This window comes from Gorilla gorilla, chromosome 21 (assembly GCF_029281585.2).
Source record: "Gorilla gorilla gorilla isolate KB3781 chromosome 21, NHGRI_mGorGor1-v2.1_pri, whole genome shotgun sequence".
Lineage (NCBI taxonomy): Eukaryota > Metazoa > Chordata > Mammalia > Primates > Hominidae > Gorilla > Gorilla gorilla.
In genome coordinates, this window is record NC_073245.2 from 23,046,022 (window position 1) to 23,064,152 (window position 18,131).

Consider the following 18,131-nt stretch of genomic DNA (forward strand, 5'->3'; position numbering starts at 1 on the left):
TTGTTAGAAGTATGGCTCAGATGGGCACGGTGGTTCACGCCTGTAATCCTAGCACTTTGGGAGTCCAAGGCGGGCGGATCATGAGGTCAAGAGATCTAGATCATCCTGGCCAACATAGTGAAACCCCGTCTCTACTGAAAATAAAAAAGTTACCTGGGCATGGTGGCACGCACCTGGAGTCCCAGCTACTTGGGAGGCTAAGGCAGGAGAATTGCTTGAACCCAGGAAGTGGAGGTTGCAATGAGCCGAGATCGGGCCACTGCACTCTAGCCTGGTGACAGAGTGAGACTCTGTCTCAAAAAAAAAAAAAAAAAAATAGTATGGCTGAGAAGGTTCTTTTCGTAGAAGAAACTGATTGGATATTGGTATTTTTGAATAAGTATGCCAGCTTAGTCCAGCAAATCTTGTCATGATATTGCTGATTATATAATTGCAGCCCTAGACATGGGTCAGAATTCATCTTCAGTGACAGTTTAACAAAGCAGTCATAATTTTGGGCTCCTGAGTTCCCATCTGCAACTTCTCAGAGCTAATATTTATTAAGCATTTATTTGGACAAAATATTTGTCCGACATTACCCATTTATTTTTTCATTCAATAAACCAATTATTGAGAACCTACTATGTCCTCATATAAGGGAATATACAAGACATACAAAGATGAACAAGACCTATGTATTTTAAATTTATGTAGTTTAGAGTCTAATGGGGGAAACAATATGCTGAATAAAATAGGACAAATACCATAGAAAAGGCATGCCCATATACGAGGAAGGACAAAGAGCTGCCCAAAACCCTTCCTAAGAAAGTCTGCAATGTCTGTGCAAAAATGGTGAGAGGAGAACAGAATTTTAACAGATAAATAAGTTGAATTATTTAGGACACGAAGAGGGAACAGCATGTGTAAAATACATAGGTTTGGAGGAACTAGAATATAGAATGGTGGTCAAAGAAAAGACCAGAGATGAAAGCAGGTGCCAAATGGCAATGAGCCATGTAATGACAATCATGCCGGTGTTTGAAATTGTTCCTCAGAAAAAAATGGGAAGTTGGCTGGTCCATTGCAAGTAAGCAAGTACATTAATCAAATTTATGCCTTTGAAAATGTGTCTCATCGCAACTACATGCAATGTATGGTCTTAGACTGGATTTTGCATCAAACAACAGCAAACGAATGATAATGTCTATAAAAAGCCTTAAGACATCATTAGAAAAGTTGGGGAAATTTAAATTTGAACTGTCTATCAAATGATAGTATTGTAGAAGCATTGAACTTCTTGGATGTGATCACTGAATTGTGATTTTTTATAGGAGAATGTCCTGTTCTTAGGAAAGGTGAGGTAGAGGCTTATAAATAACTCCTAAATGTTCCGCCAGAAAAATTACAAATATGCATATATCTAGAGTACAGATATATGTGAATTTTTGTGGCTTTTGCCTCAAAAAAACTCAAAACATGCTGTGTGTGAAACTACAGAAATATAATGGAGTATTCAAAGATTCTGGAAGACCACAAAAGACAGAGGTCCACCATAATTTGCCTGCATTTTTGGTATGCTTAAGAAGTTTCGCAATTTAGAAATGTTTAGTTTAAAAAGAAGAATAATTTTACAAAGGGTAATTTACAAGCAGTAAGTTAGGCTGACTTTATCCACATACCTCAGACTGAATTGCCATCCATACTTCTCCAAATTCAGTTTTTGACTGTAAAACTGAAGTTTTTGCATACATGGGATGTTAATACAGTGGAAAATAAGAATCAGAAGTAAGAGCTTGAATTGTCCTGCACAAAAGACCCTTGCCTTTCAGGAGGAATAACTAAAACTGTTCCAAATAATCTCTCATAACCTACAAGTTCATAACCCACCCAAAAATCTACCAATCTTCCTGTCAGAGATCAACACTTTAGGCTCTACCTGGTGCTTAACAAAGATCTTGGATGAACTTCTCTACTGAAAACTATATGCAAATGTTGCAGTGAACATGTAATCTCTTAAAACAATTCCCATCTCCATCAGCTAACTGCTATACATGATTTTGTCCACATAGACACCAGGTTAAACTCTTGGCCTTTTAAAATTAAAGTGAGTTTTAGAAATTGTGTTATAGGTTTTAGAGTGTCTTCCTGTCCCCACAAGTTGTTTTTCCTTGGTTTTATTTATTGGCTTGTGTTTTGTGTGCTTGTTTTCTGCACAGGGATGCCTCATTTTAAGTGATGAGTTAAACCACACATCGCTTGTGCTTGGGGCCCGACTCTCAGGTGCAACCATAAGAATCTTCAAACACAACAGTGAGTATCAATGTATTTACTCAACATGTACTGGCTTGCTCCTAGAAGAAAGTAAAGATTATTGATGAGGCTTTGTTCTGTTCTTCAAGGTGACAACGTAGCCTCATGAAACACAATTATGTTTATATTCACTCCTGGCTTGTTAACCTCTGGTGACCTGGAACAAATGGTTGAAATGCATTAAACATCCAAATTGTTAAGCGTAACCCAAACACATTAATGTCACTGTTAGTGGTTTTGCAATGTGGCCTCTAAATACATGATTGATCTCTCAGGACTGCCATTTAATTATCAGAAGTGTTATTACTCTTCCCTTTCTACAGCTCTGCCTTGGGAAAGTTTGAAGACTTAAGTTTTGTGTTAAGGTCAGGTAAAAAATTAGCCTGTTCCTTAGAAGAATGCCTCCTTTCACTTTGCCCACCCACAGATGCCCAGATCCCCACCCAACGAAACCATCTATTCGACTTCATTGAAATGTCCTTTCAGGGTCTGGTTTGTGTGGCTGGGTGGTGAGGAGCAGGCAGAAGGCTATTTCTTCTTTTAGGGTCTTGATGAGGCAGCATGGAAATTATCAGGAAACACTTTGAAGGAGGTGGATGGTGGTGGACATCTGAGTTCTCTCGTCCAGCTCTGCTCCTGACTTACTGTGTCACTTTGTATAAATCCTTTCATCTTTCTTGCATTCATTTTCCTCATCTGTAAAATGAGGTGTCGAACTCTGTGATAGGTAAGGATCCTCCTGGTTGAAAGGTTTTGATTCTAATTTGTTATTGTCGTTGGAAAATTCCCTTCTTTCTGTGCATGTGTACATGCATGCACACATGCACTCACACACATGCACACACGTGTACACAAACAAATTTGTTTTCTCTTTCTTCCTAACCACCTTTCTCTCCTGCCTTCCCTTCCCCTTCATTTTTCCCTGTTCCTCTTTCCTAGCTCTCCCCTCCATCCTCCAAGGAGGTAACAAAGTTTGAAGTGACAAGAAGAAGGCTGACGGAGAACTGAGGAAGAATTGTTTCAACTCTGTTCTGCCCACCTCGCAGCAATCTTAAACCAAAGAACAATTGTCCCATGGGGGAGGAAAGAAAATGCATGGGAGTATTCTCAAGTGAACCCCCTTGTCTAACTCGTAGTTGTTCAAATGAAAAATCTATGGCTCTCACTGAGTGGGGTGAGGTCTGGCTATGCCTTACTGAGCCGCTTTCATAGCTATGTGAAGATGAACAGTTAGAGTGAAGTTCAGGACCAGACCTTCCAGAAGAGCCAAACTATGGCCCCTCAGACTTATAGGGTGGCTATAACATCTGGCTTAATGTCATTCAAAATACACTGACCTCATTTGTCCATTTTGCATCAAACACTCAATTTTGGCTTTAGACTTGGATAAGCCAAGTTAAATTCTTTCAGTTCTGCCTGAAATATCATGGATTGTCACATCTAGACTCAAATCATTTTGGCAGTGTTGGGAATTCATGTTTGGAGTAGACGTCTTTCAGGGCTCCAAGTAAGTTTATTAAGAGACTACAAGGAATGCCTTTGGTATTAGCACAAGTGTGTTGTGCCCTTTGATTCTTCAGCATGACAGATGATTGCTGATCAAAGGCTCTGTCTACTTGGCAAAGGATAAAGGGGATAGCTAGGCAGTCATTCAACTGTAGTTGCATCTATGTATGTGGTTAAACGTGATAATCTCACTTCCAGAGAGACGTAGTCAGGTTGTTATCTCCTTGGAACAGATCATCATGATCATCATCAATGTAAACCTCTTGTTTCTTCACTCCATTCTACTGCGTCAGTGCTCATAATGCTAGCTGCACAATAGTGGCATCTAGGGAACATCCATAAAAGATCAATGACTGTGCCCACCTCAGATCAACTCAGTCCAAATATCTGTCATATAGATAGATAGGTAGGTAAGCATACATACATATATTAATGACCAACTGGGAGACTAAACGTAAGCTTCATTAATCATTGACCAAGCATTCCCTATTCTCCAGCTTAAGGCTTTTAGGGTAGAAATCCTCCAAGATGACCATCACTGGGTTGGGGCCAAGACACCTGCATTTTTTTCTGAGTTCCCCAGATGATTATAATGTATACTGAGAGATATAAGACCTAGAATCTTATTTTTTGAACCTCCTTTAATCTAAGCTGTCCCCAGACCTTGCCAGTGTGCCCTGGGATATATCACCAGACACCTGCCATATTAATTATCCTCACTCTTCCTCTCTCTACTCTTTTACACTCTTGATCGAAAGTTGGCAGAGAATGTGTTCCAAGCCAAAATTTATTAAGCATTTATTATCTATTCTGATTCAGGCACTATGTTAGCCCTTTGAAGGACTATAAAAGTGATAAGTAATATCTTAGCTATCTGAGGGCTTGGAATCTAGTAGGAAAGGTAGATATGCATGCAAGTTACTGTATAAAGTGAAAAGGGCCATGATGACATCAAGCAGTGGTTAAGAGTATAGGCTTTGGCTACGGCGCTTTCTCACACCCACTAAAATAGCTAAAATTTAAAAGGTGACAACACCAAATGTTAGCAAGGATATGGAGCCACCACTAGAATGCTCACCCATTGCCTGTGGAGTATAACATGGCACAACTTCTTTGGAAAGTTATTTGGCAAGGTTTTATAAAGCTAAACATACTCCTTTACTATGACCCAGAAATTCTATACCTAGATATTTACCCAAGAGGAATGAAAGTGTGTGTCCATTAAAAGTCTTGTACAAGAATGTTCATAGCATCTTTATTCATAATAGCCAAAATCTGGAAACAATCCGAATGTCTACCAACAGGATAGTAGAAAAAACTATTATTTATTTATACAATAGAACACTACTCCACAATAAAAAAAAAAAAAAGCAACAAGCTACTGCTACACATAACATGGCTGACTCTCAAGAAAAATTATTTTAATTATTTTGAGTGAAATAAACCAGACACAAACGTGTATACATACTGTCTGAGTTCATTTGCAGTCAATTCAAAAATAGACAAAACTAATCTATGATGATAGAAATTATAACAATGCTTGTCTCTGGTTTGGAGGGAGAGAATTGGTGAGAAGAGGCATAAAAGAACTTTCTGGGACAATCTTTTGATGGGGTGATGATTACATTCTTATTTAAATTCATCAAATTGTACACTTAATATTTGTATGTTTCCCTGTAAGTAAATTTAAGCTAACAATATTATTATAATCATACAACATATATAAAATTAAAACCATTGCTCCAATATTTTAAAACAAAGTACAGGCTTTGACCCATGCATTTGTGTCCTCATCCTACAGCTTATTAGACTGTGAAACTGTAGTCCCAGACACACTACTTTACCTTCTGGATCTCAATTTTCCTATTCCAAAAATGAGGATAATTATGATACACAAATAATACTATGGTTGGAAAAGGCATATAAGTGCTTAGCACAATGCCTGGCAATGGGAACTACTGAATTATTTGTAGCTGCTATGTTATTACTATTATTACCCTCGTCATTGTCATCAGTGTCACTAAGGGACAGTAGAAAACATTATGGAAAAATGAAGAGTCTGTTTCTCCTTGGGAATTGCATAAAATGGATGGCATTTGCAGTAGATGCTGAAGGATTAAGATAATTCTAATCAGGGAAGAAGAAAAGATTATTTCAAGCAGAAAACTAATCTGGAGCATGCAGAGAGCAGCAGGACTTTCAGCATGACCTGAACGATCATGCTAAGAATGTATGTACTTCAAAAAGCAACAAAAGGCGCCTGGGAGTTCTGCTTCTTACCACGCTGTTCCCCAGCTAAACTGGTTTTTCTCAAAACATTTAGTTGCCTTCTCATATGTCTAGTAGAGATGGAAACAGAGACACAAGCTTTAAGTTAAAGCTTTGAACAGCACTGGATGAAAAAAAAATAATAATTCTGAAGATCATCTGTCTCTAAAGCAGTGTTCTCTTAGAATTTCTCTATTCTCTGCTTTTGTGTTGTTTTGTTTTGTTGTTGTTTTTCCATTTGCTATTACCTGGAAGTCATCAGTGAGGGGCAGATGGACCCTGTGTGTCTCTAGATATGATACCCTAAAAAGCCTTTGACATCATTTATATGGGATGCAGGTTAGAGCACTGAATCCTATCACTAGACAACCCCGAATTAGGAATGTTCTGTTTTTAAAAAAGGAATTGTATTCTCTAAACATGTCAATACCATAACAGACAGTGAAAGGCTGAGGAAATGGCCCAGATTAAAGGATAAGAAAGAACAGTATCAGCCAAGTGCAATGGCGGGTCCTAGACTGGATTCCAAAAGAGACAGGAAAATGCATAAAGGAAATTACTAGGCCAGTTTGAAAAATTGGAAGATGCATGGTAAATTAGATAATATTAGATAAGAATAGTGTATCAACATTAAAAATACTGAAGTGGATCGTTTCACCATAGTCCAGGGGTAGACAACTTATGACCTGTGAACTAAGAACACTTTTACATATTTAAAGCGTCGTATAAAGAAAAAGAAGACTACGCAACAGAGACTGTATGTGGTCCACAAAGCCTAAAGTAAAACTATCTGGCTTTTTTATAGAAAAGGTTTGCTGAATCCTGCTGTAATTGTATGAGAATACCCTATTCTTGAAGGGGAGAATACCCTATTCTTAAAGAAAACACATGGAATTATTTAGGCGTAAAGACCATGATATATGCAACTTCGTCTTAATTCAGGGAAACAAGTGTGTGTGTGTGTGTACACACACATTTAAACACAGGTGGACAGACGTAGCTATAAATATGCATAGACGAGATGATTAAGCAAATGGGATAAAGTGTTAATAGGTGAATCTAGGTTAAAGTAAGTGGGTGTTCTTTGCAGTACTCTTACTCTTGGAATTTTTCTATTACGTTTCAAATTATTTCCAATAAAATTTTCCCTTAAATTCTTAACTTTTTGCTGAAATTACAATTTAAGGGTTAAATTTTATCTCCCAATTTTACAAAGCTCTCAAAACATTCAGTAACTTGTTCTTCATGCCCTCCCTTTGTACTCATGAAAAATAGATAATAGTTACTATCTCTATCCTAACAATGAATGTTAGCTGTTGTTGTTTAGACTAGCAACTAACATTTATTGAGAAAGTCCTCTGTGCCAGGTGCTGAGGTAATGGCCTTCTCTAATTTATTTAGCCTTGTGAAGAATTCCACGAGGTAGGAACTGCTTTACAAATGAGAAGATTCAGGCTTAGAGTTATTAAGCAACTTGTCCAAGATCATACAACTGATTAATAGTGAAGCCTGGAGCTATCTGGGTAAATACTGCCCTTCCCAACTAATTGAGAATTGGGTGCAGCTAGGGTCAGAGTCTGTCCTCTAACCCATGGGAGTCTATTATGCCTGAGCTGCTGTTGCTCTTCTGCTCTCTTTGGTAGGAAAAATAATGCTCACCCTCCAAAGGTGTCCATGCCCTCATCCCCAGAACCTACAAACATTATGTTGCCTGGCAAAGGGAATTCAGGTTGCAGATGGAATTCAGGCCGCAAAACAGCTAACCTTAAAGAGACTATCCACGTAGGTCTAGTGCAATCATAGGGTTGTTAAATGTGGAAAAGAGTGGCAAAAGAGTGAGGATCAGGGCAATGCAATGTGAGAAAGACTTAAAGAGCCCTTGCTGGCTTTGAAGATGAAGGAAGACCACAAGCTAAGGAATGCAGGAAGCATTTCCCTAGAAGCCGGAAAAACCAAGGACATGGATTCTCCCCTAGAGCTTCCAGACAGAAATACAGCCCTGCCAATATCTTGATTTTCACCCAGTCGAACCCATTTCAGACTTCTGACCTCTAGAACTGTAAGATAAGTTTGTGTTGTCTTAAAGTCACTAAGTGTATTCTAACTTCTTACAGCAACAATAGGAAACCACTAGGCTTTCATTCACAGGTGCACAAAACCCTTGTTCCCACACACCCACATGTTTAATACAACTTTGAAACATGAGCATATTCTGCTGCTGTTGTATTTACATCACAAAAACAGACCCCTTGAGAGCAGAGTTATTTCCAGGGTCCTCTGAATGACTTCTTTCTTGAGAGGTGAGGGAAGCAAGAAGTATAAGGACAGGGAAAGAACTGAATGGAGTTATAATATGTACAGCATCAGATGCTGCTGGCTCTGTTTCTTGCTCTGCTATTCCCAAGATAATACTAACTGCTTTAGTATGCAGTGATGTCTTAATCCTTCATATGCATCCACACAGATTGGACTGATAATACAGGGATTGTTTAGGATCTGCAGAAACTGTATGTGCATGACACACACAACCAGTCCAGTTAGAAGCTAATAACTTGTGAGACAGGTTTTAAGAACGGCCACCTGCACCAGAGCATTCTTAAACAATGGGATTGTGGAATTTCATGCAACTCTAAACTTGTTCTGCTCTCATGGACTGTCCTCTGCTTCATGTCCTCTCCTTACACCTTAACAATACTCTTCTGCCTGTTGGAGAGGAGGAGGTTCTATTTTTTAGCAGTACCAATGGAAGTGGACATCCTTTGTTATTTAAACCAACTATAAATGAATCAGAATTCTGGGCCCTTGGATTTTTTAATTCTCTGTAGGAAAAAATACCTAAGATATACTTAAACCTACTCAGACCATCATAATAAACTTTTAAGCCTGTGTAAATAGGCTTGACTATTAACTCCAAAGCTATTCATTATTATTCTCTCTCCATTTCCCACAAAGCCAGAATGAATACCTGAGAAGACTAAATAGAAGGAAAGTTCTGCAAGGGAGCAAAATCAGAACACCCAAAGTCTATTTCCTAAAAAAACAGGAAAAGACTCAGAAGTGCATTTTTAGTGATGCTAAATTCAAAACTGGGTACTAGAGCCAGGCCTGGTGGCTCATATCTGTAAGCCCAACTACTCGGTTAGCTAAGATGAAAGGCTCACTTAAGGCCAGGAGTTCAAGACCAGCCTGGGCAACATAGCAAGACCTCATTTCTTAAACAATAACAACAACAACAACAAAAAAACACCTGAGTACCAGAATCTTTTATCACCATAGATTAGCTCTTCTATAATAGTACATGTGGATAATAGCTGAGTCATAACTACTCTATCATTTATTCAGCTTTCACTGGTATTAAGTTCTTAGCTAACTGGTTCATTTAATTTTAACAGCAATCCAGATACACAGTTCTTTTCATTATCCTCATTTTATTAAAGAGAAAACTAATCCTCAAAGTGATTACATGACCTGCCTAAGGTCAGGCAAATGATAAATCACAGGGGTCAAAATGCAGACCCAAGTCTGTTGCTTTTGTCTTGGTTTGCTTTCCCCAGCAGCAGACCCTGAGACACGGATGTAATCACAAGTCACTTATTCAGAAAGTGATGCCAGGAAGCACCGGTAGGTGAGCAGGGCACAGGAAGCACCAGTAGGTGACCAGGGCACAGGAAGGCAGCCAACATGGTGCATTGTCAAGCAAGTGACCAGAGTGGACAACAGGACCTCGATTCTACTAGGAAACTCTGGGTGCCAGGATAGATAACTCACTGTTATCCCTACCTGTGGGCTGAGGGAGCTGAAGTATTTATCCACAAATTCCCATTTGTGACTGATTGAAGGCTGCTCCCTACTCAGGCTATGTTCCCACAGCCAGAAAAAGAGCCCTTAGGCAAAGAATGGCCTGTGTTTGCATGAAGAAGCTGGGCTGAGAGGGTATAGGCAGGATATGCACAGCACTTGTTAACACTCTTAACCACTAGCTGAGTCCAGTTATTTGCTGCCAGGCCATATGTAGGACTCAGAAAGCTGTGGTCCCTTGTGTAAAACTCAGTCCAGTGTGATGGCTAATGGAGCCCTATCCTGTTAGTAGCCTCAATTTCAATTCAGAATGCTGAAGTTTGGCCTCTGCATTCTTGCTGGCTAAGTATTAAAAATATCTCTTTGCATTTTCTACTGTGGGCAGCTTCAGGGACATAGCCAACCCTCCGGCTGCCCTTGTGCTATCCAGCCATTCTCCAGCCATTTCACGGCCTCAGCTACAGAGTCAGCTGCAACCAGGAACCAACACATTTGTTCTCCATGGTGTTTCTGGTGCATTTTGAGGAAATGAGCAAATGATGAAGTTATTTTTCCCCAATATTTCTCAGGCTTTCATATGCACACGAGGTACTTGGGGGCTCTTGTTAAAATGCAGACTGTGATTGAGCAGGTCTGGGTGGGGGCCTGAGATCCTGCATTCTGACAAGCTCCTGGGTGCCGCTGCTGCTACCGCTGCTGCTGCCGCCATGCAGAACCACACTCAGAGCAGCGAGACTGCAGGCAACCTCGGTCCTCAAGTGAGTCACTAAGACTTTCTTAAGCTAGCCTCGGAGAAAAGCTGTTTCTTCAGCTTAGAGAGTTGTCATGAGGTCAGAGGTCCAGGCAGGCCAAGAATTTGGAGTAGTTTAAAAAAAAAAGTGGAAAGGAAGAACCAAAATTCTGCCTACTAAAGACCAAGAGGAGGAAGAAAAAGAAGGCCAGTGTTTGCCAGAAAACTCTGAGCACTACCTAGTCTGCAGAACAAGGGCTCGTGAGGTTGTTTAAGTAAAAAGTTAAACCCGTCAACATGGCTTAGACTACTTTGCAAGCCATGATCTTTTGTATTTCAATGTCCAACTTGGATTTCTAAACTAGGTTGCTTAATAAAGCCAGCAATTGCCTCTCTATCTTTTAATGATAATCAACTGTATTGAGCCTTCGTTGTAATGAGCCATTTACATTCACCAACTCATTTTAGCCTCATAATTACAAAATGAAGCACCTGCTACTCTTATCTCCTTTTTGACAGATGAAGAAGAAACATCTATAAAGTGGTGAAGTGACTTAGATACACAGAGCTAGTAAGAGTCAGAGCTGGTAAACTTAGGAAGTCTGACTCCAGAGTCTCCGTTTTTAAGCATGACACGCTACCTCCTTTCCTGGCCTTTTCTACCCTCTGTTTGCCCCTGGATGGTAGAGTGATGAATGTAATACTTGGTAGCCTCCATCTCCCGTACACCTCTCCCAGGGCCAAGGCAGTTTTGGTTAGGTAGATGCTGCCAGCACCCACCTGACTGAGAATCCTAACCACTGGGCTCCTACACTGTTCCCTGAATCATGTCTCACCTTCGTGCATTGAGCCCCCTCATTTAGAGATCCCATCTCAGCACTTTGTCTCATTCCACAATCTCCTTCCTGAGGATCAGAATCCTATGCATTGCATCAAGCCCAGAGCCCAAGCCTATTGGACACCCTGTCCCTGGTTTCTAGGTTCTGCCTGTCCTTCATCTCATGCCTACAGAGTCAAAAGTTGCTGCAGTTACCCCCTCCCCCTGCAGGGTAAACTGGCCCTGTCCCTAGCATCTGCCTCACCCATAAGCCCAACCTAGGTCATCTGCTCTCAGCTGTCTTTTGCACTCTTCCAAGAAGATCCCTTTGCTTCTTTCAACTGCCTAAGGCTGTGCGACATCTATCCACATGTTTAAAGAGCCATCCAGAAAACCTGAGCCAAAGTCCTTGCACAATCTGCTTTAGAAAACTTAAAGGCACCAGATTTTCAGTCAAAAATGGCCTCTGTGATCTCATGGAGAACAGACCCCATAAATGTGACTTTCAAAAAATAATTGTTTTGCTTGACAAAACTGGTCATTGTGATTTTGTTTCCGCCGAAAGGCTAAACAAGGGGGACAGTCCTCCCCGCCACCATCTTAAAAGTAAGAATAATTTCTTTGTCATCATTCATAGCTATTTAAATACCCGCTACTTACTATTTCACATTTGGGCTGAATCTTGAAGGATGAAACTGCATGTCCAAAGGAATAAGAGGAGTGGATATAGAGATGGGGGGTAAGGGACTAGGAACAGTAAAAAGTAACATTCATTCATCATCCATCCATCTTTTCATTTACAAAATATGAGTGCCGCTGATAGGCAGACACAAAAATATTTTTGCTGAGCAACCCAGAGAGTAGGGAACCAAAGGGTGTCTCTAAATGCAGCTGAAAGTAGTTTTTGTGGGGTCTTGGATGACAAAGAATAAACCACCAACCACACCAGGAGCATATGGAAAGTGGAGGCTGAGTTTCAGCCGCAATCTCGCATTCCTGGATCCACAGGAGAGGGAGCAGGGGCACTGAGAAATGGGCAGTGAGCGAAGATCTCACATTAGATCTAGGCCTTTGGAAAACCCACAGCTGCACAAGAGAAGAGAAAGGAGGAAGCCCTGATGTATGCAACAGTGTTGCCATTTGACAGTGAAATAAGAGGAAAGCTAAATGTCTGGGTTTTTTCTTCCGGAAGACGCACTATGAACTATGCCCTACCTTCTTGGAAGATTCTGGGTCCCTTGCTGCCTTGTGCTTTCTTTTCACAAAACTGCATCTTCAGCTTTTCCAGATCCAGGAGGCTTGCTATTATTAGGGTTTTGAATGTAAGAACAGGCACAGGCTCAGGCTGGCTAAGAGCATTTGTCACCTAAGCCTGATTGTAGCTTTGGACACATAGTTGGATTATTCCAAGTATTTAGTAATTCAGTAATCCAGTTAACTATGCTGGCGAAAGGCTAGGACTGTTTTGCACTAGGCACCAGCACATGGTCTCCACATTTTCATTTCTTATAGCTAGATATTTATAACCATCTGATAGGGTTTGGCTGTGTCCCCACCCAAATCTCATCTTGAATTGTAGCTCCCATAATTCCCATGTGTTGTGGGAGGGACCTAGTGGGAGATAATTGAATTATGGGGGCGGTTCCCCCTATACTGTTCTCGTGGTAGTGAATAAGTCTCACGAGATCTAATGGTGTTATAAAGGTTTTCCCCTTTCACTTGCCTCCCACTCTCCCGTCTGCCATCACGTAAGATGTGCCTTTCCCCTTCCGCCATGATTGTGAGGCTTCCCCAGCCACGTGGAGCTGTAAGTCCATTAAACCTCATTTTCTTTATAAATTACCCAGTCTCGGGTATGTCTTTATCAGTAGCGTGAAAATGGACTAATACACCACCAAACCAGCTCAATCCTTTTAGTCCTCTACAAACCAAAAGAAACCTCCTTAGTGAGTCAAATTTTGTGCTGAGTAACACCAAGGCATTATTAATGCTCAAATAGCGGTCATTTTAAGTCCGTGGTGTGTCATTATGACTCGACAACCACACTGTACCATAGCACCGTGTGTGTGTGCCTAGATGGTGTCAAATTTATACTTTTATTTTAATTTCCGTATCTCAGAATTTTCTTATTAAATCAACAAGAACAGGTTTGTTTGGAGGGCTTTTGTTTGGGGAACTTTTTTTAACAAAACTTCTGGCATTGTTTTTTTCATCTGCAAAAAACAAAAACCTAACAGTCCTTCCCTACTTCTCAGAGGTGTCATGGGGATTAACATAATGCAAGTGTAAGTGCCTTAATAAGCACCATTATTTTAAAAAAATCCCTTGCAGATGTGAGCATGCAGCTTGCTAAAACGGTAGAATCCCATAAGGCCTACAGAACATAAATCACAATCCCTTAAATCTGCGGGTTTGTAACCCACGCACTGTAGCCTTGTAGAACGACAGAGAACCAGAGAGGAACATGCCAGGGGCTAAGGTGGGGCCAGAATCCGGGCCGAGCGCAGTCTTCCCTTTTCCTGTGTAGCTTCTGTGATTCTAAGAGGTCGGAGAGTTCATCCCTCGCAGGAGGAAAAAAAAATGGCTAATTGATTTTCCTTCTGCTCAAGAATCCTGGTGTGTTGACCCTGGGGGGCTGTGAACTCCACCAAAAGCCACTCCCATGGCAATCTCCATTCAAGTCAAACACAACGAAGTCCCTGACTTGGAAAAGACTGGGATTCCTCTTGCTTCCCTCCGCAAAATGTATAAAACACAGCGCGGCCACCGAAAGGCTTGTTTTCATGTCTTGCGTGTTATTTTTAAAAATGGAGAAAAGCTTCTCTTTAGGACTCGTGGTGTTCATTTTAAAATTCTGGATTAATCCATCGTGTGTATGTGACCTTTTTGGTGCAAAAACAACACAGTGGCCTCTGAATTTACATATTTTTTCCAAATCTTAGAATATTCATTTTAAAATGACTACTAATTTAGTTCACTTGGGTTTAGTTTTTATTCCAGTGTCGTCGGAGCCACATTTACCATCTATCATTTCTGCACAAAAACTTATAAATTCCAAGTCCCAAAGGGAAAACATTCTTAACAGGAATGCTTTTATTCACCATCTCTTTATTCCATTCAGAGGATTTGGTTATAGAAGATGAATAATAGTATAAAATATTGTAGACATAATAAATAAAAGATTATAGGAAAGGAAGACTGGTTCTCCAAGTCGCAAGGTTTTCTTCAATATTTTAGGAACTCTGCCTAAAGCAAAAGTGAAAAGAAGATACCCAAATAGGTGAAAGTTTATTAACTGAAAATTTCAAAACAAGAAAGCCGCTTTTTGTTTCCTTGGCTGCCATCTAGTGGTTAATAATGTACGCTAAAACACGCTCTTGGGAACGTTCAAAAAATATCTATCTGCTCGTGTTTAAAACAAAACAAAAGATACCATCAATCTTTGAAAATATATTGCAGGTAGGAGATATTTATCTTTTCTAATAATTCTTATTTCTATCCACAAGTGGCATTTCCTTGCCTGTCTCCTAGTCTACGTTCTTTCTCCAGGAAAAGAACATTGATGCAATTATTAGGTAATGATTGAGCCTAGTACTGTGTACTAAGACTAGGGCGAGAAGGATGAGGACGAGGTCCCCGACTTCATGGAAGAGAGACATGAAAGCAAAAAACGAACATCGCGATGAGTGCTTAAAAAATAATAGACAAGTCGGGAGGGACACCAAGGAGGAAGCCCTTAACTCTGTTCTGTATTATTGACGACAAGAGTTTGGGTTAAGACTTCAGTGATGAGTGAGCATTCTCCAGACAGACAAGAGGAAAAAAAGCATGGAGGAGAATCAGGAGGCTGTGTGTTGGGGGATGTTGACAAACTATGTCAGAAAGACAGGCAGAGGCTGTATCAGGAAGGGCCATTCGAGATTGTATTAGGCAACTATTACTGGAACAAACCTCAGTTGCCAATAATAATCAGCAAGTATTTCTCACTGGAGGCTGCAGGTGAGCTGGCGTAACCGTGCCCTACGTGCCATTAATCCTCTCCCAGGGCCAACCTGAGACCAGGGAGCTAGCCTGGGCATTTTCTTTTTCTGTCACTAGCAGAAGCACAAGAGAAAGAGTAGAAATGCATAAGATCTCTTCAGATCTAGGTTTGGAACTAGCAAACTGTCTCTTCTCTGTATTCCGTTAGCCAAAGCAAGTCACTTGGCTGAACCCAAGCCAAGTGGCAGGGAAACGTTCTCCACCGGTGAGAGGAAAGGACTGCAAAGTCACAGAAGAAGGAACTCAAATGAGGTGGAAAATGGGCCAGTAATGTAGTCTGCAGCAAGTTCCATCTTGGAAATGGGTTTGAGGTTCCCATATCTGTCTAAAAAATGGTTAGAAAAACATTATATCGATCAAAGTAGAGGTCTGGCTTTGCGTTATGGGTTCCAGACCCCAGGGATACTGAGCATACAAACGTCTGGGCCCTGACCCACACCAACTGATTCAAAATCTCTGAGTAGAAATTTCGAGAATCTGCATTTTAACTGGTTACCCAGATGATTATTTCTACTCATCCTGAAGGTTGAGAACCACTGGAAGATTAACGAGAAAATAGAAAAAAAAAGTCAAGGAGAAAACATAAAAGGAAAATGGGTTAAAAGAGGAAATAGTGCTCACGAAGAATACTAGAAATACTGGGAAAAGGAATAAGAAAAACTAATGAAAAATGGTGTCCAGATGGCAGAGAGAAGAAGCTTAAAAGATAAGTTTGTGTTGAATTGTGTCAAATGCTGCCACGCTCAAATAGAACAAGAACTGAAGAAAGCTCTGTAAATTTGTCAATTAGGTAATATTATGTGAAAAGAACACAATAGTGGATGCCAGGATATCAGGAGGCCTGTTTTGCAGATAAAAAGAGAAAAAAACAAAGAAAAGGAAAGTGGCATGAAATAAAACAAAGATCCACCATTCTTCCAATTCTTCTTTCACGGGTCCTTACGATCTTGGTGAAATTGATTAATTCCACATTTAAACTGACAAAGCACCTAAAAAGTTAGTTTCTGGCTAGTGATTAAAGAAAGGAAAGGAAAATGACCTTTTTTTTTTTTTTGTATCTGTTGGTTCTCATAACATGCCAGAAAATATTGGTAGCATACTGATAGCATACTATATCTAATACCTAAGGCTTTATATATTTGAATAAAGAATTATTCCCTTAATTCTTCATTATTTCATTACATATTTCCTTTATTTTTCCATTATTTATATGATGTTTTCTTAAGGACGTTAAAGGAAGTCAAATAGTGTATTAACACTACTGTTTGGATTTCCAAGAGATCTTGCTAGTATGCAGCATCTTATTCATGTCACATGCTTTTTCTGAATTTCAGGACCCGATATCCAGTCTCTAGTGGGTGGATGCTGAGGACAGCTTGGAAGGTGCCATGCTAACAGGGGCCTCTCAGAGATGAGGTTCTGATATTGCACTATCAAATTCTGACTTGTCCTATCCCACTCCAAGTCATAGGAAGTCACCTTTATTTAAATGTGGTTTGCTTAAATGTACTTGATAATTAAAAAGAAACACACACACACAAATATATTCACAACTCTATTTCAAAGAACTATCTTGTGGCCTCATTGAGTGTGGCAGAGTTGAAGTGTGGAAAAGTTAATGCAGCCACTAATGCATTCACTCAGCTTTGAGGGAAGCCCTAAAACAGATCCGAGCACAGACTGGAGACTCAAAGACAAAGTTGAAGGGCTCTCCATTGAGACCAAGAAGTGCAGCTAATTTGAGCCTAGACCAGTGAGTGATAAGCCAATGCACATACGCTTCTTGAGAGCTTTGTCTGTAGTGGTCAAAACCAGTACTGACTATGCAGCTTTAGATTTATCTTTTTTTTTCACTTTGAGACAGAGTCTCGCTCTGTCACCCAGGCTGAAGTGCAGTGGTGTGATCTCGGCTCACTGCAACATCCGCCTCCTGGGTTCAAGCAATTCTCCTGTCTCAGCCTCCCAAGTAGCTGGGATTAGAGGTGCCTACCACCATACCCACTTAATTTTTTGTATTTTTAGTGGAGACTGGGTTTCACCATGTTGGTCCCGAACTCCTGACCTCAAAGATTTATCTTTGCTAGATGTCACCTTTTGTGAGCATTTTAAATGGTGTTTCTAATGCCTGGTGAACATTGCATAACAGTCAAGCCAGCAGTTAAGTAGCATCTCCATCTTTTAAAATTAAGATTGGATTCTGGACCTAAAGTATTTCAGTTTCAGCTTCTCAAAAAAGGGAAAGCTTAGGAAATGCAAAAAATACACGGTACAAATATAATCAGTCTAAAAAATATGCCCATAAACCTCGGCCATTTTTTTCTTGCTAGGCTTAAAAGTTAAAAACAAAATAATACACAAACATGTACATACATACCAAACAGCTAGGTTGGTAGGCAAGTTCTTCTAAATGACCTCTCAACCCAAGCCCAGTCATCTACCTCTGATAGCAGATAAATGAATTGTCACTATTGATTATATTTGACATTAGAAGTTAACAAGATTATTCTGCCAGACATTCATCCTCCCTTGTTCTACATCACCATTTCATTTGAGAAGAAGGGACAATGGCTTTCACATAAGGCAGCAAAGGGTAGTGTTACAACTGTGGATTACAGTACAGACTACATGGGATCAAATCCTGATTCTGTTGCTTATGATAGACCTCAGGCAGTTTACTCAACT

General features: G+C 40.2%; 1 protein-coding gene across 3 annotated transcripts in view; it reads left to right on the forward strand.

Moving 5' to 3' along the window:
- SPTLC3 (serine palmitoyltransferase long chain base subunit 3) overlaps nucleotides 1-18,131 on the forward strand; it is a 158,568-nt gene that overhangs the window by 83,662 nt on the left and 56,775 nt on the right. For all 3 annotated transcript variants that reach the window (XM_004061820.5, XM_055373525.2, XM_055373526.2), the window contains one exon: nucleotides 2,196-2,289. In XM_004061820.5, the coding sequence (XP_004061868.3) occupies nucleotides 2,196-2,289 (94 nt within the window). The remainder of the gene's footprint in view (nucleotides 1-2,195; nucleotides 2,290-18,131) is intronic.